Source organism: Zeugodacus cucurbitae, chromosome 6 (genome assembly GCF_028554725.1).
Source record: "Zeugodacus cucurbitae isolate PBARC_wt_2022May chromosome 6, idZeuCucr1.2, whole genome shotgun sequence".
Taxonomy (NCBI): Eukaryota; Metazoa; Arthropoda; class Insecta; order Diptera; family Tephritidae; genus Zeugodacus; species Zeugodacus cucurbitae.
The window spans coordinates 26,594,009-26,617,247 of record NC_071671.1 but is presented as its reverse complement, the minus strand read 5'-3'; the positions used below and the strand labels follow the sequence as shown (position 1 = coordinate 26,617,247).

The window sequence follows — 23,239 nt, the reverse complement described above, 5'->3', positions numbered from 1 at the left end:
TTGAGAATGCAAACAACACTGCTCACAATAGATTTTAAAAATCTTTTTGTAAATAATTTGTGCAAGCGATAAGCTAATAATAAAATAAGCAAACAGTTTTAACCTTACATTTTAAGTTAAATTTTAATTTCCATTCACCAGCAAAAAAAAAATAAAAATTAATAGCCAAGCACGCTATTATGTTTAATCCTACTGATCACGGACTTTCTAAAGACTTTCGTCTGACCAATTTTTCGACTTTAAGAGGATGAGGTTGTAAGCTGCCTGAAGAGGCACTCAACAAGTACCTCCAGGAAACAGACATTTTACATAAAGTTGCGCATGATGAAAACAAAAAAGACAAAGATGGATTTATTGGTTCTGGAATGGATTGTGCTGTCATACCTTTGGCACGGCACAAAAACTATTATCTCGTACAAACTGTTGACTATTTCTATCCATTAGTTAATGATCCCAAAATCATGGGTAAAATTGCTTTGGCCAACGTGGTGAGCGACATATATGCGGTGGGTGTTACAACATTTGACAAACTGAATATGCTTGTTAGCGTTTCCACGGAGTTTTCCGAACTGGAACGAGATGTTATCATACCACAGATAGTTGAGGGATTTCACGAGTCAGCAAAGGTGGCCGGAATACGTGTACATGTTCAGAGTATCTCGTATAATCCTTGGTGCATAATAGGTGGTATAGCTAGTTCACTTTGTACTGCACCAGAAATTATTATGCCCTCAAATGCTAAAGCCGGTGATGTGATTATATTAACTAAACCGCTGGGTACACAATTGGCCACCAACACATACCTTTGGATGGAGGAAAAAAATGAGAAATACATGAAAATAGCTGCACGTCTGAGTGATGATGACATTAGAAGAACTTTCAACATCGCCGTTAAGTCAATGATATACCTCAACAAGATTGCCGCTCAACTAATGCACAAATATAAAGCACATGCTGCCACCGATGTGACTGGATTTGGTCTACTCGGCCATGCAAAGAATCTCGCACGTTTTCAGAAAGATAAATTAGCATTCGCATTAAATAAATTGCCGATTATTACTAATGTAGTTACTATTGGTGAAATACTCGGCCAAGATCGTAAGCTAAAAAGCGGTAAGGCAGTGGAAACTTCTGGTGGACTATTAATATGCTTATCAGCTGACAATGCGCAAGCATTCTGCGAAGACTTCTACATGCTAAGCAATAAAGAACAGCAAGCTTGGATTGTTGGCAGTGTGAAGTGCGCGGAAGAGCGCGACGCGTATCTGCAAGACAATGCAGAAATCATCAATGTTGACCAATAATTTGGAATCCATATTTTTTTACTGTAACAATTTGAAAACATAATTTGCTATAGAGTTTGTAGGATTCAATTGATGACGAGTTTTTCGTAAAGATGTTATATCATGAAAATCTCTGAGATAGTGTTGATCCTTGATTCGTTATACAAATTATGTGTTTTCATAAAAATGTTGTTTAATTTGAAAAAGTTTAAAAGTTAAGTTATTCAACTAATGACGAGATTTTCGTAAAGATTTCTATATCCCGAAATTTTCCGATAAATTTTTGATATTAGCTTTTATTGCTGTTTTTTAATAAACAAATATATAATTGAATTTGTATTTCATCACATTGCGGCGTTGTTATTTTAATAGGATGTTAGGTTAGGTTATGATGAAGTCTGTGACAATTAGCTAAAAGCAAATAAATCAGTAAATTGTATGGTGTCTTGTAATACAGCACACTATCTACACCATATTTTACAGGCGCTAATATTGAAAAAGATTTATATTTCTTGTGAATTAATACATTTCAATATTTATTTAAATTTTTTCAAATTTCTTTGTTTTTTTTTTAATGTCTGGCTCAAATCTACATTTACATATATATATTTGTTTAATATAGTAAGTTCATGAACTATCATTTTTACTCCTTTTTCATTTGTTCAATGTTTTTATTTAAATATTTGCTTACATATAAATATTTGTTTAAATATGAAATTTTTCAATTTAAAAATATGCTTATAATGTTGTTGTGTTGCGCTCAATATACACGTACATTCATTATATGAATTGTTTGCAACAAAATTTGCAAAAAGACAAATATGAAAATGTGTTTGCTTTTTCTAAAAACTTGTCTACACCTTAATTAGTCCATTTTGTAGGTAATTTTGTATGCATATACATATGTGTATTCATGTATCTCTGTATAACTTATTTTTTTGCTGCATTTCGTTTTGCATATACAATACACTAATTTTTGTTGTTTTTTGTATCCATGCTTGCCTGAAAATTTTCATTTTTACATGCTTATATGAAAATACACAATAAGTTAAATGTTTTTAGTTTTTCTTTTTTTTTTAATATATTTTGTTTATTTTATTTTGTTTATTACTGGTTTTTGTAAGTTTCGCATTACATCAAGTAAATTTACAAAACATAACTAAAACAAACTTACAGTAAAATGTGGTGAAAAAAATGAAAGGAGAGAATTGCTTTTAAATATTAACTAGTTAAAAAAAAATATTTAGTCAGAAAACAGCGAACATTGTAGTATATAATATAGCAGTAGTTAAAGAGAATTTATATTTTTAAAATATAAATATAAACATGTCAAGTTTTCACTACATATAAATATATGTATGTATATGTACATGCAAGAAAAATCGCATGAATATCCAATATATGTATAATTAATTTATATTTTACAATATAAAATTAAAGTATACCATACTAAAAAATATATAGGAAATCATTTAAAGGAAACTCTAAAATGTCCATAGGAAAAATTAAATCAAAGTTGGAAGGAATACATTTTGAAAAATATTTTTTCTTCTGTTTCTGTTTCTGTTTTTCTTTTTCTATTTGTTTTCCCACTTATGCGGTTGTTGTTTGTGTAACGTTTTTAAAAACTGGAAATTTTATATTATGTATTTGTATTCATTTTACGGCTATTTTATTTTAAGTAATAATTGTATTTTGTATTTTGTATTTTTTGTTTTTGTTTTTTTTTTGTATTTTTTTTTCTTGTTTTTTGTTTTGTTGAGTGCATATATTTTGTCTGTATGTATAAATAAAGTTACACATCCGCGTCAACCGTAAACATATGTATATACATACATTCTTTCTATATGCCACTTAAAATTACTTTAATAAAATATTTTAAAACTTATTGTTTAAGTTTTCGTCAATCCGCTACACGTCCAGCGTAACGCACACGCGCCAGCGTTTAGTCACTCTCCTCCTCTTCATCCTCATCGGATGTATCTTTCTTCTTTGTCTTCTTGATGGGCTTCGCGGCGGGTTTGCCTTTCCGCTTCTTGGCAGCACCGGTGTCTGTGCCACCATTGGCCTCGTACTCCTTGACGGCCTTGTTGTACTCCTCCTTCATTTTCATGGCTTTCTGTTCCCATTCCTGTTGAGAGGAGCGAAATGAAAAGAAAAATGCATTAAAATTGTGTGTGGGGAGTGTAGTTAACAGTATATTTAAAAAAATAATAACAATTTTATTTTGTGTTTGTTTTGTCGGGTTCATAGATGTTATGTAATGATAAACAAGCTATGTTATAAACTTGACACCATTACACCGAACCCTTTTGTTGTGACATCTCGCGAGATTTTTTTTTTGTATTGAACGCTGCAGAATATGTTGTTGTTTATTCTGTGCGCCCAATATTTGGAATTCCTTTTTTTTCGATCGTCTGTCACATTATTTTGTTTTTTTTTTATGTTTTTTTTAGTTATTTTTTTTCATATATTTTTTTATTTTTTTTTTAATTTTTTTATTCTTTTTTCGATTTTTTTTTTTGATTTTACATTTGTCTTGTTATATGTTAATATAGCTTTTTTGACGAAAAGCTTTACGCTTTTTTGTGACTCCTATTTCGCATAGCAAGTTAGTTCTGTTACTCACAAAAAATGTTCTCACACCGTGCACATGGTACCTCGGTGTATTCTACTTCAAATATATGCAATATTTTTCAATATTCATATGCTCCTGTACTTCATATATTCATATGTAAGTGTGTTTGTTGAGGCCTGGCCCGCTTTGCGTCTGCCTGCTTGTACTCTCTAGGCTTGGCCAGCGTTTCCGCGTCTGCCTGCCTGTGTTCTCTAGGCTTGGCCCGCGTTTTCGCGTCTGCCTGCCTGTACTCTCTAGGTTTGGGCCGCGATTCCGCGTCTGCCCACCTGTACGCTCTTTCAGTCCTCTGACAGCTCTATTATATTCAAAATTCTGTTTTAATCTTTTAAGTGTTGATGCACTAAAAACAAACCGAATACCAGATATTTTTTTCAAATCTTTCGAACATGTTTAATCAGATGACCCAACTGACATTCCATCGATTTTATTCTGAGTGATGCTATTCCATACTATATGTTCTCAGCGAAACTAGGTCCCTACTGCCCTATATTAATTTCGTCTGTTACATTAGTTGAATTTTTTCCCATCCTAACTCAAATCGACTTCATTTCTTCGAACTCTCAATCATCAATCTTTATTCTCGACTGCGTTGTTTCTGCTATTTTGCACACGACACGGAAATGTGAGTTGAAGAGTCTACTGATATTGGACATGGGGTCAAAAGTTGCTGCACAGCAACCATTTTGACACACAGGCATGTCCAAGGTAAATGTAATACTCAGGCCCACTCTTTCCATGTACATATATGCATTGTGTTAGGTTGTAGTTGACCCACAGTTGGCTACCTGTGCTATTGCTACACCTGTTGTGCCAATCTATTGGTGTGCTGTGTTCTTCAACACACCAACAGATTGTTGGTTGGATTTTAGTCGCCTCTTACGACAGGCATACCTTACCGCGGGTAAATTCTACCGCCCCCTAACCCGCTGGGGGCTTTTTATATTAAAAAAAAAAAAACAATTATTGTTTTTGTTATTTAAAATTTCAACTTACAGATTTGTCTTTCATGCCACGCCATAATTCACCACCACGTTTGGCGATATCTGTGACTTTGCTGCCGGGATTGTCTTTCTTGATCTGCTCACGATTCTCATTGAGCCACAGCATATAAGCTGACAGAGGACGCTTTGGACGTTCACCGGCCATATTTTGAATATTTGTTGGGATTTGTTGAAATTCAGAAAACACTTAGTAGAAATGTATATTATGCACAGCTAATCGGCAAATCGGCAATTTCAACTGTAAGAAAAGAGCAGAATGTAATTATTTAGTTATGTGTGGAAATATGTATGTATGTATGTATGAGTAGTGTAAGTATAAGTAGTTATAAGAAGTTTGCTTTCTCATGACTTTTCTATAAATGTATATAAGCAAGTAGTTAACTGTAGATGTACTGTACTTAAGTAATCTATCTTATACATATGTATATAGGAGTATATGTTGGCTTATAAACATACATATATGCTCCTGCTCATCAAAGTTTGCGTAGCTACCTAATTAGCTGCCCAAAAATACTTTTTATATACACACACATATATTTCAACATATATAAATATAAATATATACACCTGTATTTTACTGCATGCATTTAATTGCATAATAAACACATGTATATAACTATGTATAACGGAATGCTTAAAAGGTTATGTATAAATGTTGCACATATTTCCTTTTTACTTATATACATATTACTTATAATACAAAGCTATATATTTAATTATATATATATGCATGTACAGATATTATATGCAATCAAATAATCCATCAATCTGTGCATTGTATGCATATTCTATATATTTATAAATATATATGTATGTATAGTTGTGCCTTCATACAAACACAATTATTTAACCTTATAAATAATTTAATGCATTTAATTCATTGTGCTATTGTAATCACAAAAGATGCTTTGCTAAAGCTATAATGGTGTGTGCGGTATTAATAAACAAACGCCTATTCATATGCGAATCTATACTAACTTGTAATACATATATACATTAATATGTAAGAGTGAGAGCTCAGTGAGTTTAGCTGATCAAATATTAATTAATTTTGCATATTAAAATGGGGAATTACAAAATTAATGATTTCAAAACAGAAATATTTATTTATGATTTTTTGTAATTTTATTTATTTTTGAATTGAAAAATCATTAATTTTTTTTTAATTTAATTTAATTATATTTTATTATTTTTGATTAAATTGTATTTTAATATTTTTTTTATTTTTGATATAGACCGATTTTTGGTCCTTTGCGATATCAGATGGAGTAATAACCAATAACATATTTTAATTTTTAATTTTACTTGACTGTAATAGTATTTTTTTATTTTTGATTTTATTTAATTTTTCTATTCTGTTATGATTAAGTTTTATTTTTAATTTAATTTTAATATTGTTTTGTTTTTAAAAAATTCTATTATATTTTAAATTTAATTTTTTTTATATTCTGTTATTAATTAATTAAAATTTCTTATTTTTTATTTTAGTAGTTTTATTTAATTTTAAAATTTATTTTTATTTTTTATTTAATTTTAATTTAATAATTTATATTTACTTTTGTTTTAATAGTTTATTTTTATTCGTTCGTTTCAGTTTACTATTTTTTTATATTCTGTTTATTTTTAATTTTATTTAATATATTTTTATTTTCCATTATATTTTATTTTAAAAGTTTCATAAATATTTCCAACCTTTTATTAAGTTAGGTTAGGTTGGATTTTTAGCCTTTTATTTTTAATATTCAGCAGATAAATATACCGTTAAAATATTTCCTACAGGGAGTCCTTTATATAAATTTGCAAGTAAATGCATATACATATATATGTACTATACGCTTCAGATTTGTGTAAATACCGCTGGAATGCAGTGCAGTATGAGTGTCCAGGTAAATTGAAATATATAGTCAATGAACTATCGATTACACACATTTAAAATAATTAATGAATTTTTGCAAGGAATACACAAACAATTTGCATGCGAATATCACAGCATTTATTTATATCCGGTTGTAAGGTTTTCATCAAGTGCACAAAATAATACAGATAACTTCAAAAGATATGTCATCGTGATGGTATTAATCAGTAGGCAGATTAAAATACATTTAAAATGTGTCTTGAAGTTTCTCGAAAAAATAAAAATATTTTTTATTAGCTGGCTTTTTACAAAGGCTCAAAATATCTAGGAAATCTTCTAGTGTAATGATTTTTTATATAAGATAAGAAATGTGGAATTGTTGTAAATTTAACAAATGAAGTTTATTCGCAATAAATTACGGTATAAAAAATTAATTATATGTTAGTATTTCAATAAACGCCACGGTAGTTTTTATTAATTAAAAAAAACGTTTTCAAGATTTAAAGAATTAAATATTTTTTTTTAACAAAATTTTTAATTTTTTTTTTATATTTTTTATAATTATTCTTTAAAATCCAATATTAATATTATTTTTTTTTTACTTTTTATGTGTATATTTACTCAAAAATAGAAAAAAGTACAAAGCAACTAATATAGACTATGTTGTATGTGTATGTGAGCAGTGTTTCCCAAATATAACGTCAACATTGATTTTCGTAGAAGAAATCTACATTGCCTATTCGCTGATACATGAAGAAGTAGATATGCATATACAAATATATATATCAATACAAATGTTCATATCAACTTAAACATAATAACCGCATTTATCATGACGACCTCTGCTGGGTGTTGGTTTTTGTAATCTGCCTAATCTTATCATCATCTTTATAGCAGTAATAGATTAAACATTATATTTCTAAAATTTTGAAATTTTTTTAAGCGTTTTAATTTTCTTGAATAATTGAAAATAATTATTAATTTTTGCATAAAACTTCAGTTTAGCTAAAAAAGCTGCATTTTCCCCATATATTTTACGCCAAAATGTTATACAAAAATCATTTGTTATGCTGCCTTGCAAACTCAAGTAAGTAGCGAGCAAAATGACATGGTAGTCAGCACACCAACAAACATACACACGCATACAAACAACAAAGTTATACAGCCAACAACGGCAACAGCAACAAATTATCATGAATAGCAACAATAAATTGTCAAATATGGCACACAAAAACAAACGAACACCAAACTGACTGAACACACACGCATACATACAAATAACGGTAACTGTGTATTTCTGCGCACACAAAGGCAACTGTAATGATGGCAGCAGCAAGCTTATAAAGCAACGTCAACGTCAGCGTCAACTGTAACGCCGAAGTCAACGTACAGTCAATTTGGGGTCGACGCCGCTGCTTCTGTACGTGTGTATGTGTACTGCTGTCAGCGTCATTATTACTGACGAAGCGAAGACACAAAAAACTGCTTGTCGTCGTAAGCATTCGTAGTTGTCGCGACGCGTCATGCTTGTCGTCGTCGTGTCACTCATACGCCTGCGTGTGCTGGAATGGGTGAAATCAGCGGCAGAGCGACAGAGCAGCAAAGCTGTTGAGTTTGTCTGTACGTGTGTTGAGGTGAGGTATCTGTATATGTGAGTGCTTGTTGTATTTGTATGCTAGTGTTGTTGTTGGTGTGCTGATTATGGATTTGCTATGGCCGCTGTTGTGTGTTGTGTTCGTGTTGGCGTTGGAGATTTTGAGCTTGTGCGCAATGCCAGCATTTTGGGGTAGATACTTTTGCAGGGATTTGCGCAGTGGACAGTTGCCTGTATGACGGCTGTTGTATGCGAGCACAATTCGTAGACGGGCCAAGTCGAAATGCATACATACATACATATCTACATGCTTGCGTATAAGTATATGCGTTTAAATAAGTAGGTATCCCATTCGAGCTCAACTACCTAGCTACATACAGGCAAATACTTGAAAAAATATGTTTATATGTAGGAAGCGCCTATAAGTAGATATGTATTTAATGATGACTTTTGAGTGTTTTCACTAAAACATATACATAAATATAAATTGTAGGCAAACATACAGATAGGTATGAGCGCTTACGAGCTGTTAGCCACGTCTTCACTAAAACCAGCGAATAACTCGAACTCAATATTTGTTGTTGTTATCACTAATTTTGTTGTAAAACACACACATACATAGTATATAGCAATAAAATCGTTTAATTACTTTCCCCTCCACACACACACACACACGCTCGGCAATATATGAACTCACAGTGGTTGTTATTGCAACACCCACAAACTGCTTAGCACTTATTTTTGTTGTTGTTTTATTATTTGTAAAACTTTTTCAATTTGTTGAAAAATAACGCAATGCAATTTTGTTAAAATATTTTGCGCGTCTGTAGCTGTGCGCATAATTAATGCTTGACTAACATTGAACGCTCCATTCAGGTACAGTTATGCGCAATAGCGCTTGCTTGCAAAATATACATACATAAGTATATATGGTTATACGCACCATGGTGTCCTAAGTTAAGTTTTGTGCTAAATTTTGTACTAAATTTTCTTCGCATATTATATTATTGCGCATGCTCGCCTTTACATTACATACTACATGGCAATATGGCAGCCGCTGGTAGCTGGCTGGTTACTCATACGCCATGGTGCATACTTAACAGCTTACTTGGAGTTGGTAGTTGCATGTAATATATGCGTTTATTGCATGTTATAATGTGGTATTTCTTATTTTAATATACTTTCATGTTTGACCTTGTATATATTTACATATAAATATATACTAATATATATATATATATATATAATATTATAATTGCATGTATATATAAATATCAAACAAACTTCGAAAAAATAAAAAAATACTTGCAGAAAAAATATAATTGCAATGTCCAAGTTGCAAAGTTGTAATGTTTGTAGTTTAATGGCGGTTTAGTCCTTTATTTTCGATTGATATGTTGAAGAGCGGTCAAACCTCATTCGCAGTCAATTTGAGGGGTTACTCACATACACTGGCGACTCAAGAACATACACAAATGATTATCTAAATGTATGTAAAAACAAGTTCATTTATATGCAAGCATGTTTGTATGTATGTATGATAAGTAATTCAAATATCTCAAAGTCGCCATAATGGCATTGCTGGAAGTGCCCCGCATATGTTAGAGCAAATGTTTCTTCGTGCATAGGACAAATGCGAGGCATAAAGGAGTTACTTGTAACATTAATTTTGGTGTGAGTGTTTATTTGTATTGCTTTGTGTGGTAAAAGCAAGTGAAAGGCAAAGTTGGAGAGTGTAAAAAGAATGCTTTGTTGGTGAAATGCATTCAAGGCATACCGGCAAGCTAATATTATATGCTGAAGGTTGGAATAAAAGTCAACAACACGCTTTAAAACATTTTGTGAGGTTAGGTTGATTTTTTTATTCGAAAGAGAAAAATTGAGCCAAAATATTTTTAAAACTAACATCGGTGCTGAAAATTCTCTACACTTGTGTTTAACGAAATGTGGGGTTAGTTTGTTGTTGTTTTAGATAGTAAAAACAGTTTGAAATGTCAATAAAAATATTTTTGAAACAAAGTCTGACTTAAAAAAAACAAAAAAATTGGCTTAGTGGCTTGATAATATTTTTACTCTAAAAATGAACAATTTTTTTGAAAAATTTCTTGGTTTTAAAATATTTCTCAATCCTTATATCGAGTTTTTATATATTTATTAGCTGAATTTTCTAAAATTTGGTCACTTTAAAATTAATAAAAATTCACTAAATAAAGTAAATTTGTTCCAAAATTTGTATCGCTTAGCGGTTATATAATATAATGTGTTTAGCAACTCTTAAAAGTAACGATTTTTATAATTTTTTTACCATTTTATCGAGTTTTTATAAATTTATTAAATATTTATATATTTTTGATTTTATATATTTAATTAAAAATCATTAGCTGAAGTTAGTTTATATAGAATTGTTAGATTACATGCATTTGCATTTTTTGTTCCTAAAAATCCTATAGCAACTATGCTAAATTAAATTCATTTTCCTACAGAATTGCTATTAAAACGTTTTTTAAATTTTTTCTTAAAAAATAACATGGCAACCCTGCTACATTATAGTGCTACACATATTGCGCTGCTTGCTAGCACTTCGTGCATATTTTTACTTAAAAAAAAAAGCTTTAAAAATAATTCTTCTGATGTATATATGTATTTATACACCCATAATCAGCGATTACTAACCTTACTTTACGCAAACCAACAAACAGCAAGCGATAAGTGTATATAAATATGGCTAACAAATAATAAAAAATGACATAACCGCGATAAGACGCTACAAACCGATTTTACACGAAACTCTCCAAAATAAATTAAAAACACAAAAAATAAAGTTTACATACATACATATGTACATATGTACATATATAAAGTACTACATGTAATTTCATTATAAACTGCAGACGTTTGCTATATAAGCAACAGTCAACGAGCGATAATGGTTCATACAAAATACACGATCGCTGAATAAACAGATAGCGAGCGCGTCGCTGAGTATAATAGTACGTTGTATAGGCAGAAAAGTGTTTTGCGATTTGAAAAGCAAAAATTTGCACACACGTCGAATTATACACTTTGCGTGGTAGTAGTCGGTGTGGTGAATAAGTGGTAATGGCGCGCAAAATACATATTATACCATATACCGTGCACACCCCCTTTAAGCGCAACATATTGGAAAACAATGCACACACACACACACATAGAGCGATGTTTGTATGTATGGCTGTATATACTTGCATATGGCGAACGTGATCGCCGTGCTATCGCTCAGCTATTTGTGCAAACAACAACCACACGCTGCGCCAGCGAAAAGTGTTTAGGTTATCGAAAAAAACAACAACAATAATAAATATCCTTACGTTAAGAAAAGTGAGTGCTTTTAAGCGGCACAAAGTCTACACTCATATTCATTTATCGGCAATTTGTATAAATATTTCTTATGAGCGCGACCGTTTTTTTTCATCTGTCATATGGCACTTGTCATTAAATGGATGGATTTTTATTGCGAAAATATTGTCTATTTGTATGTTTTGAGTTATGTTCGAAAAAGTTGACATTTTAATCATTAATGTTATATATGTCACAATAATTAAATGTTAAATGACAGTTAACCTTTAACTACTGAGGTGGTGGTAAATTTTACACCTCGTAGTTTGTTTTTAGTTTAAAGTCCTTGTTTTGTTAAACTAGAAGTTCGATTTCTTTAAATTTATTACTTTATTCATTTAGAAATGTGTTTTATTACTACAATTAAAAACAAATAAATTAAAAAAAAATGTTCGTTGACAAAAATTATTTATAGATTATAAAGAGGTAAAATTTACCCCCACCTCAGTAACTACACCCAAATATTTCACCTCAGTAGTTAAAGTTGGTATGCAGCTGTCAAATTGACACTTCACCTGTGCTCAAGTAGAGAATTTGTTAATGAAAAATGCATAATACTATTGAATAAATATAATTAATATAAGAAATTTCAATTCATTAGTGAGAACAACCGTTATATGCGGTTATACTGCTATCTAGACATTTTCATCACAATACACCCATTCAACATCTGCGATATAGAGCCGGATGTGTAATCAAATTAGACTGTCTTCGAAGAAAAAAAACTATTCGATATGTGGTTTAAGCAACTACAAAAATACTAACAACAACAAAAATATTAAATTTTTACTACAAAATAGCTACCGAGTGTTTCAAGTAACTACAAAAACCACAACAACAAAATAAATATTAGTTTTTTCTACAACTACTACCGTGTTGCCGGTTCGCACCGTAAGCAATGTGTTCCTACCAAAAATTAACAAAGCAGTTGTTTAGAGCTTTCTTAATTAACTAAAGGCCGGTTAGCTGATCTAGTTATTGCACGAAAAACAAATGTACAAGCGTGTTACACATGCGAAAATTCATTAATGCACTGTATTATTAACTCAAGTTTCGAATATAAGTAACTTTGAAAAATTATGAACAGTTTTGCTTGAGTGTGTGATAAGGCATAAATAGAACGGTAGTGACCACAAATTTATTTTAATATATTTTTTTTTTATTAAAACGCGACACTGCTAATAACAGTAATCTCATCACAAAAATAGTTATTTTTAACTTTTAATTGCTGAAATATTCAAATCGCTTAATACTGAAACATTAATGCTGTTGACACGCATTATAAAATGTAACAAAACATATTTTTTATAAAATACATATGTACATATGTACATACATACATATGTATGTAAGTACAAAAGCAAACACATATGGTTAGTAAGTATATATGTAGGTATTTGTTGGTACCAATTGAGCTTGAGTCATGGCAGTAGTGTGGCAAAGGTATGCCGAGATCTTCGTGTACACGATTGTATTCTATATGCAGACGAAATTTTCGGTACACACACATACAATGGTAAACAATTTTTGGCGCCATTTCTACAAAACGTTAAAGAGTGCCTGTGGTAGCACATGTTGACGAATTCGAATTCGTGGCTATACATATGTTGTAGGAATTGTGTTTTTACTAGCTGATAGTGCTAAGTTTTCAAGGCATATCATAATAAATACTTTAATTGCTGGTATTTACAATATTCTTGACCTTGATACAGTTATAATTTTATAAAAAATATTAATTTTTATACTAAAAGCAATTAATAATCATAAATAGATATAGATTCTTTAAATTTAAAATTTTATAAATATTTAATTTTTTATAAAAAATCTAAAAAAAAATATTTTTTTTTTATAAAAAAAATCTTACAAAAATAGAAAAGTATTAAATTTATGACTTAGCGTCCAAAATAAAAATTAAAAAAAAAAAAAACATTTTTTTTTATAAAAAAAATCTTAAAAAAAATATGAAAGTATTGAATTTATGCCTAAGCGTCGAAAATTTTCGTCTTATTCTTAAATTTTTATTTTCAACTATTTCCTGAATTTCCTTGGTTTTATAACTGTCAAAACACCCGTGATTTGTTGATCAAATCTTTCATGATAAGCTTATCGTCAACAATATGCTGCATTATTGATATTAAATAAGTTTTTACGCTTGCATATAATTGTTTGTGGAAATTGTAATCAATATAAGTAATAGTCAATAAATATTGTGGTTATTAAATATCTATGTAGATCGCCACCAATGTGTGTTGTGCCAACAAAATAACCACACAATTTGTGTTAAACAGTGCTATATATGTATATCTCCAGATGGTTGGAAGTGTGTTTGGAAATATTTACAAAATTGGTTTAACTAACTATTAATAAAATTATTTTATTTTATGCACATTAGCAAGTTTATTTAGAATAGAATTGAGCGTGTAGAATATTATTAACTTTTATTTTGGCTAATATATAATAAAATATATTTTTTATTATGTTAATAATATTATTTGTTATTTTTATTTTTTTTCATATATTATTACTATTATTGCTAATATTTTTATTGTAATTAATTTTGATTTATTAGAATTTTTTGTTCTTTTTTAATATTTTTGATTTTATTTAATTATATTCGTGTTTTTGTTTTTGAAGTATTTTATTTTAATTATTTTTTATAATTATTATTAAATTATTATTTTTTGTATATTAAATTTATTTTATTTTAATTTATTATTATTATTTTGTTTAGTTTTATTTTACTTGTAATTGATTAGAATTTGTTTAATTATTTTTAAATTTTTATTTTTTATATTATTTATTTATTTTTATTTACTATTATTCATCTTTTAATTTTTATATATTTTTTGATTATTAATTATTATTTTTTGTATATTAAATTTAATTTACTTTAATAGATTGTTATTACTATTTTTATAACTTTTAATATTTTCAAATTTTTATTTTTTTTATATACTTATTTTATATTATTATTTTTTTCATTTAATTAAATTTTAATTTATTATTATTAATATTTAAATATATTTATTATAATTTGAAATTATTATTTATTGTTAAATTTATGTTTTCCGCATATTAAATTTATTTTAATTAAATTATAAGTAAGTATTTTTATATTTTTTTTTGTATGCTAATGTTTGTATATACATATTTACATATATACAAGTATCTATTAGTTAGTAACAAAAAATTTATACCATCGCATGTATTTATGTATGTAAATACAAAGTAATCAATAAAATCAATATTTTATAATTAAAAAATATCGTTTTCAAATTATGAATCGCAATTTTTTAGTCAGATATTCTGGCTTTTTCATATTATTATTAATTTTTAATTATTTTATTCATAATATGTTTAAATATTTGTTAACTGGAAATTTACATATTAAATGTTTTAATATTAATTTTGTTAAAAACAAATTAAAAAATTAAATTGTATTAATTAGACTCTTGCCTCTTTGTAAAAACTATTATTATTAATTTTTAATTATTTTATTTAAATATTTTTTTTTTTAATTTATTATTTTTTTTAAATTTTTTTGGGAAATTTGATATATTAACATCAGTATTAATTTTTATAGCAAAAGCATTAAATTTTATTTATTAAATTTGCGTGTCACGCATTTTATATTATTTAATATGTATCTGGTATATGCATGCGTATGTGTTTCTGTAATTTGAGCGTTTTATAAAATTTCTCCGATTTGTATATTTTTTGTTTCACCAAACAACTTTGCGCAACTTTAATGCAAAACTGTTGATACATTTGTTGTTGCTGTTGCTGATTTTAGCGCCATTGCGCCAATATGGTGATTGGAATCTGTGCAATTGCCATTGTAAGCGATACTTTCGTTTGCAACGCACTGTTGTTGCAACAAAATATGTGCTGTTTTCTGCATAAAACGCTGTGAGAAATATGCAAGTTTGTATGTATGTATATGTAAATTTTACACAAACACACACACACACTTACTTACATAGATACAGACGAAATTTATTGCAAAATTAGCCAGCTAACTAAGTAGCCAGCTAACACTTCTGTCTGCCACTTGCAATTTCATATTAGAATATTACAAAAACCCGTTAATGCTTTACAATATTACTAAATTACACCGATATATGTATGTATTTCTGCATTTATGTAAATGCATGTGACTACATAGTTTTAGCACAAACGCCATCTAGTGTCAGTACAGCTGAACGCATTGCTGCCACTCGTTGGCACGTTTGCTTGCCAACATATATGAACATATACGACTCGGCTTTAATACTATATGTATATTATTGGCGCACAGTGTAACAAATAACTTTAATTGCACTTAAATTTACTACACACCACACTTTGATAGTTTTAACGTAATAATTTGTTTAAATAAAATTGAAAATATTTTCTCGCTTTAACAAAACACATTTGCACTAATACACGCTACAGTTAATTACATACATATATGTAGGCACAAAATTATGCTAACATTTGTTGAAATTTTCAATAGTAGTTGAAGAATAAAAAAAAACAGCAACAACAACCAAAAACCAAAAACTCACTTGAAGCACTGCGTGTGTTCGCCTAGCGTTGAGATCAAAACGACAAAACGTACTGTGCCCACGGTGGCTTAGGAGACTTTCGATACTGCCTTGTATACTAGTACTGGCACTGGCGAGATATGCGAAACGTAGCAGCAGCAGCAGCAGCGCCTGTAATATACACAGCAGTAGTGTAGTATAAAATACACTTGAACACAACGTTTGCTATAGATGTGTGTATGTAAGCACAGTCACAGGCCACCACAGTGGTTGATTGCTGCTTCTTCGTTGCTTCACTGGCTGGCTGGCTGACTGGCTATATGGCTGCTATGGCTGGCTGCTATGACTGTATGGCCGTACGTTGCTACTTCGACGCTATTATCACTTTATGGCGCTGGCTTGCTTACTTGCTTGCTTGTTAGCTGCTGAGTCGTCGATTCACATAGAACGAAGCAGTAACGAACTCAGTATGAAATACAAAATACTTTGCTTTGCTTTAGCTTTGCCTTTGCCTTTGGTTTGGTTTGTATGAACAGCGTAGAAAATTTTATACACTGCTGCTACTGCGGCTATTGCTACTACTCTGATTGCTGCCCTGCGTGCCTTGAACGTTGTCGTTGTCGACGACATTAAAACGATTCCTGCATAGCTACATACATACATTTGGGCTGACTGGCTGACTGACTGCCTGCCTGCCTGTGCCTGCGTGCCTTCTACTATGTGTGTATGTGCGCTGTGGCAGCAAGAAGAACAAGCACAGTTGAGTTGAATTGAGTCAAAAAGCAACCACTACACAAGCCAGCCGATACTCGTGCATGCATATATGTCTGTTTGTATGTAGGCAGTACCGGCAGGCAGCAGATACTTATTATATATACATACATAGCTATAGAGAAATATGTGCATACATACAGACATGTACGTACGTCTACAGTGGAAAAGTGTCATACTACTAATACATATTTACATGTATGCAGAGCCACAGTAGCAGCGACGTTAGTACTAGTGTATGTAGTGGCAGCTGCAACAACACCGGCATACAACGAATGAGTATAGCTATAGCTAGCTGACATGCTTGCTGCGATATAGCTGCCTTTGGCTGGCTGGTTGGCTGCTTTTAATATGGCTGCCATACGAACGAGCTAACGAAGCAATGTGCTGCTGAGCTGGTGTGCAAACGAGCAGCTAAAACGTATATGGTAGTTGTATATGTGTGTATCTGTGTGTGTGTAAATTTGTATCTGCGTACTGATTTCGATACATTTCAACGCAATTCAACTCGTGGTAGAGGCGATTGCAAAGCGAAGTAATGCTACTAAAAACGAAATGGCGTATTGGCAGGCTGACTCGCTGGCTGACTGACTGACTGTCACGCTGTATGACTGTCGGACTGACGAAAAACACAGCACAACAACAATTTTGCTTGGTGACTGCTTTGACTGGCTGGTTGGCTGTACTCAACGGCATAGTCAATGACTGGTGTAGATACAAGCAAGCCAGCAAACCAGCAGTCGTGCAAGCGGATAGGCAGGCAGTCGGTGGTAAGTTAAGCAAGTAGATTTCGCTCGTTTGAATACAAAAGCGGTTGATTGAGGTGTGGGAAACGGGTAAACTGTTCTGGTGGGCTACAGCGTCTGTAGGCGAGGGAGTGGCGTACTAAAGGGGCCAAACGAAGTTAACGTACAAATGTGTGAGCTGGTTAATATTAATAACAACAACAATAACAATTTAACAAAAATAACAACAACTATATAAAAGCTACGCATATAGCTGTCATATACGAGTCAACCGCCACAGTACAGTACTGTAGCCGCAGCAGTATAGAAGAGATGAAGACTGAAGCAGAAACACACAGAGCAACAACTACAAAAACAACAGATACATTTCGCACGAAGCACACAGCTGCCTATAAATATTTTTATACATATATACATATGTAATATGCATACATATCTACATGTTCCTGACGATATAGCAAGCAAAACGATGAAGCGTTCGACGACCGCCTATCTACCCTCACGCGTTGCCAAATGTCCCACAGCGTCGTGCAAATAACGCGCTCTGTACACGGCAATCGGCTCAGCCAGCAAGCAGCTGCCGCCGTCCCATTGACAGATATAAATATACGCCACTCTACATGTATGTATGTATGCAAGTAAACTCACGATTGGGTGGCGTTTTTGTCTCTGCATGAGCACAAAATAAATATACTCTTGCAATGCGTTGCGCCTTCGTTCGTTCGTTAGCACACTGGTGGCGTGCACATTAAGCTCACGCGTTTCATATGAAAATCGGCCATTGCACTGTGTGTCGTTCATATGAAATGCCTGTTAATACTTGCATGACACTGTGCCAATTTGCTGACACTTTAGTGTAAAATCGTTTATTGAGTCGCTGATATTTTAGGCAACCAAGTAAACAACCAGACCAGTCGTATATCAGATAGGCAAGTAGCCACCAGTCAGTTAGTCAGTCAGCCAAAGGCGGGAAAACTCTAGTCGGCATGCATTCTCATGTTGTTCATACATGTACTATATGATATATATGAGTATCTGTATGTAAGTATGTGGGCATGTTAAGAAGTACGCATGCACATGAGATTGTTTATTAGTTTGCCGGCATCGGTACACCGGTAGTTCGAGCGCGGACGACACATGCTAATGATTTTATACCGGCTAAGCGCGCGAGACTCAGCAATCCAACGAATTGGCTGGTTGGCTGAACGACATGTGGAATTTAAAGTCTTGCCTGGTGAGGTTTATGCGTATATATTCAGGAAATTTGTGTCATAAGCGATTAGTGGGAAGTGTTTTATTTAGTGTTTAAAGTGCATGATGATTCTTTTTGGTTATGATAGTGGTACCACTGAATGGTTATTACTTTCAAGAAGTTGTTGGGATGTTCTTGGTTATGCTAATGGTAACAGTGTAGACAGTTATTATTTTCAGAAGTTGTTGAGTTCTTTTTGGTTATGATAGTGGTACCACTGAACGGTTATTATTTTCAGAAGTTGTTGGGTTGTTCTTGGTTATGCCAATGTGGTTCCACTGTTAACGGAAATCGATTAAGTATATATGTAACTATCTAGATATGTAAGCCAATATTTATGTGTACCAAACCTTTTCTGAAGGGATGCTACTAGTTTTTCGTTAATAAATAATAATTAATTTTTATATATTTGTATTTATACGGTGTTCAGTTCACGTTTAATTGTTTTTTTAATATTTTCTAATATTGGCGGCCTGTATGTGAGTGCTATTCGATGAATTGTGGATTCCAAAAAAATTTTAATCCTCTCGAAATTACTAATTTTGAAAAAATTAGAATTTTTGAGTGTTAAAAACACCCTGGGGCCTGTTATACTGTCCAACTACTAGAAAAAAAACTTAATTTGCAATTTTAGATTTTCCGTTGGAACGAATGTTAAACAAGGGTACACTCTGCGCTCGCCATTATTATTAAATTAGTACAATAATCAGCTATTTATAACTGGCAACATTATTTTCTTTTGACTTACAACTACTTAGCACCTAATATTATAAATAATGATAAACATTTGTAATTCAATTACTTCAAAATATATTCAATTACATACTTGATTACCAAATAAAAAAAAAACTATGTTGCAAGTACAAATATCAATACGAAACTAGAATCTATGCATAGTATTTACTATGGCTATTGAATGTAGGTCAAGGTGATTTATTAGCATCAATTAACACTAAGCCCATAAGTGGTGTGGTGGTGGTCATGCGAGTTATAACGTACGCACATCGAGCGCAAGTGGCAATTAAGTAATAAGTACGTAGATTTACAACGAAAACGAAACTGCAGACGCACAAATTTCTATATATATTTTTATGTGTGCTACATATGCGCTATTGCCCTTTAACTGGACCCGAACTACTGTAAGATGCACATTTCAACTAGCTTCCGTACGGCACAAGCTGCACGGTAGAGTTAACAATGCAATGCGTATTGTCATACAGTACGCCCATACACAGCACACACTTTCCGCCCAGGACAGCCGTTTGTACGTACGTCGAAAATTTGCGCGCGCATAGTATTTTATATGAAATTTAAATGTGAGCCGTTCGTTTTAAACCAACGCATGTTATTCTGACAGTGGCGTCAATAATATTGCGCAAACGTTTGGTGTAAATTTCATTCGAATGCAGCATAAAATTACATACGCATTGGGTAATAGTTGTTAGACGCGACTGTAGTGGCGTACAATGTTGGGCACTGTTAGTCGTCGGCTTTGCTTTTGCTGCCACTGTCGCTATACACTATACACTGTGTACTGAGTACTTTTGTTTTCAACACAGTTCCTCAAACATATGTGTGTATGTATGTGTGAAATTGTGTGATTAAGTTCACTGTGTTTGTGCGTTTGCATAAAAGCCACAAAAGTAGCAACGCCACGCTAGCGCAAAAGAGCGTCGCCGCCGCCACTCTTCTCTTAACGAGGGCGGCTCAGCATAACTTTTCGAGTAGCATATTGTAATACTCGTACATATTGGCATACTGAAAATTATTATTATTAAAATTATATTATTAATTATACTGAAAATCAGCGCAAAGCTTTGTCTCAGATTTAGCTTTCACCCTTTTGAATTTACAATAAGTTTAACTGTATGTATGTAAGTTATGCTTCTTCTATGTGCGCTCGTCGCTTCTTGAGCATATTGCTGTTGCTGTAATGGTGTGGTGACGCGCGGCTTCAAAGCATACTTTTGTACGTTGCGGCGCGCGCATAAATGCCGTGAAGGCGGCAGCGAATCATAAGCATTTGTTTTTTCTCTCTGTAATATTGCGTGAAATGTCTTACATTTCAAATTTCACCATTTTGCAAGTATTTTTTATTGTCAGTCAATAAATTATGCATTTAAATATTATGTCGCAAAATAAAGGCCAGTCGTCGTACATTTTAAGCATGAGAACTGTGATCCCGCGCGCGCGCACTTTCTGCTTATTAAATAATCATGTTGGTTACTCGCCACGCAAATCTACACTCATAAACACCCATACTAACGTACTAACAGCAAACATACACCGCTATACGCCTCCCCTTCAACTACGTACCGTTTTGTTTTGCTGCAAAGTGGCGCCCTCGTTGATAGGCAAACACATAGACTTTGACGTTGATGTTGACGCAGTCGTTTACGTTAACGTTAACGCTGCCGGTGTGAATAATCAACGCTCTACATAGCTTTCGACCGCGCTGTCGTCGCATTGAACCCCCTCGCACTACCCCTCCTTCACTTGCGCTTATTAAGTCAGCCCTCTTCAATAACAGCATAGTCCCTAACCGCACTTATTTTCCCCCCGTGTCTAACAGTTTTGCCTGCACATACAAACTTATATGTACTCGTTTATAAAATATGTATGTATATACAACGGTTTGTATGTAATACAGCCCCTCGCACAGCGCAATCCCCTCTGCATTGCACCACACCACTCAAGTACCTATGTATATACATATGTATATAGCTCACACCATCTTACAGCTAAACTTTTTAATACGAAGTAATTAACCACATATTTCAATGTACAATTCAATTTTGCTGCATTTTTGAAAATACATTTTAAATTTCGTTGCTGACTTTCAAAAAATAACGGTCTCTTTCAGCATTGCATGGGAAAATATGAAAAACGCGCGCGCTTAATTTTCTTATAGCAGCACAAAAATACAGCGGAATATAGTTTGTATTAGAAACGAGAATATAACGCCACCATCAACGAGCAACGGTACTACGAACGAGATACACATACATATGTACATATTTGACGAATAAAACCGCCACAGCCAGTCAGCCACCTAGCCAAGTAGTGCCGCCGCCGTCGTCCATATTGAAATCTTCCAATATAATACACTGGCGAGTATGAAAATTTCATAGAAAACCCACGCCAAATTGGGTCGTTTTCTTTCGCCATTTTTATGTAATAAAATGCAGCAAATTTGTGCGGTTTTATAAAAATTAAACACCTTGAACAATTTTCAATCGATGTTAGAAAAGCACTTTTCACTTACCTATGGAAAAAAACGCTGAAATTTCGTTTTGAATTCACGCACTACACAATTTTAATATTTCTTCTATACTTCCACTGGCTATGGCTGCCTTGTAGTTTTGCCTTGCGTATTCACTTTAGATTTTATTCAATGCAGTTTAGTTGAGTTTGCCTTCGGTTTTTGGGTTTCACTTGCTTGCCTTTGCCAGATACACCAAGTGTGTTTCGTTCGCCAGTTCGCTAGTGTAAAGTCGTCGCTAGTAGTAGCCAGCCTATAGCAAGTCATTGTATCAGCCAGCTACGTATACCAGCCAGCCAGCCAGTTGAGTTGAGTACACAACGAAGGCAAACGAACGAGCATACGAACGAATGAAATACTCATCACACCACAGTCAAATGACCAGCCAGCCAGCCAACCACCAGCCCAGCCAACCAATATACGTACGTTTGTAGGTATGCGGAGCATATGCATACATATATATAGCGTCAGAGCAGTAACGGGTTCACAGGGGAAGTGACGATATCGCGTCACAGCAATACTACAACAATAAGTAGGCGGCGGGTTGGTGGGCTGTAGTGGGGGGAGCGCCATATGAAAATGCTCAGTGTGCAAGTACAGTATTTTGAGTATTGAAGAGGCAGAAGTAGAAGAAGAAGCAGCAGCAGCGGCTATATTCGAGCTACACAAGCCCGTCAGGCTGTGTGCTAATGGAAACAGCAACAGAAACAACTTTTTAACGAGTGTACGAATGATGGGCCCGCTGAGTAAAGCCAGCGGGGGCTGAGGGTCGGTGTTGAGTAGTATGTCAAAGCAAAGCGTTTGTGTACTGTGTAAAACCGCATAGGCTGTACAGTGTCTTTTGTGCGTTGTAACGGTTTTGAAAAAAAAAAAATATTTTACAAATTATTTCTCATAAAATTGAGCTCCTCATACATACATAGATTACGGCTATGA

General features: G+C 32.6%; 2 protein-coding genes across 3 annotated transcripts; one reads left to right on the top strand and one right to left on the bottom strand.

The window, feature by feature from the left end:
• The first annotated feature begins 36 nt into the window (after positions 1 to 36).
• LOC105214007 (selenide, water dikinase 2) lies at positions 37 to 3,159 on the top strand. The gene has a single exon (XM_011187154.3). It carries the CDS (start codon positions 180 to 182, stop codon positions 1,302 to 1,304), a length of 1,125 nt encoding a protein of 374 aa, XP_011185456.2. The 5' UTR covers positions 37 to 179; the 3' UTR covers positions 1,305 to 3,159.
• Sps2_1 (high mobility group protein Z) lies at positions 2,972 to 22,585 on the bottom strand. 2 transcript variants are annotated; one of them, XM_011187151.3, is made up of 3 exons: positions 22,307 to 22,585; positions 4,915 to 5,160; positions 2,972 to 3,414 (listed from the first exon to the last, which is right to left on the bottom strand). In XM_011187151.3, exons 2-3 carry the CDS (start codon positions 5,065 to 5,067, stop codon positions 3,229 to 3,231), a joined length of 339 nt encoding a protein of 112 aa, XP_011185453.1. In that variant the 5' UTR covers positions 5,068 to 5,160; positions 22,307 to 22,585; the 3' UTR covers positions 2,972 to 3,228. The 2 variants fall into 2 exon arrangements, with proteins under 2 accessions (XP_011185453.1, XP_011185454.1); XM_011187152.3 differs by lacking the exon at positions 22,307 to 22,585 and adding an exon at positions 16,294 to 16,465.
• Positions 22,586 to 23,239: the final 654 nt, after the last annotated feature.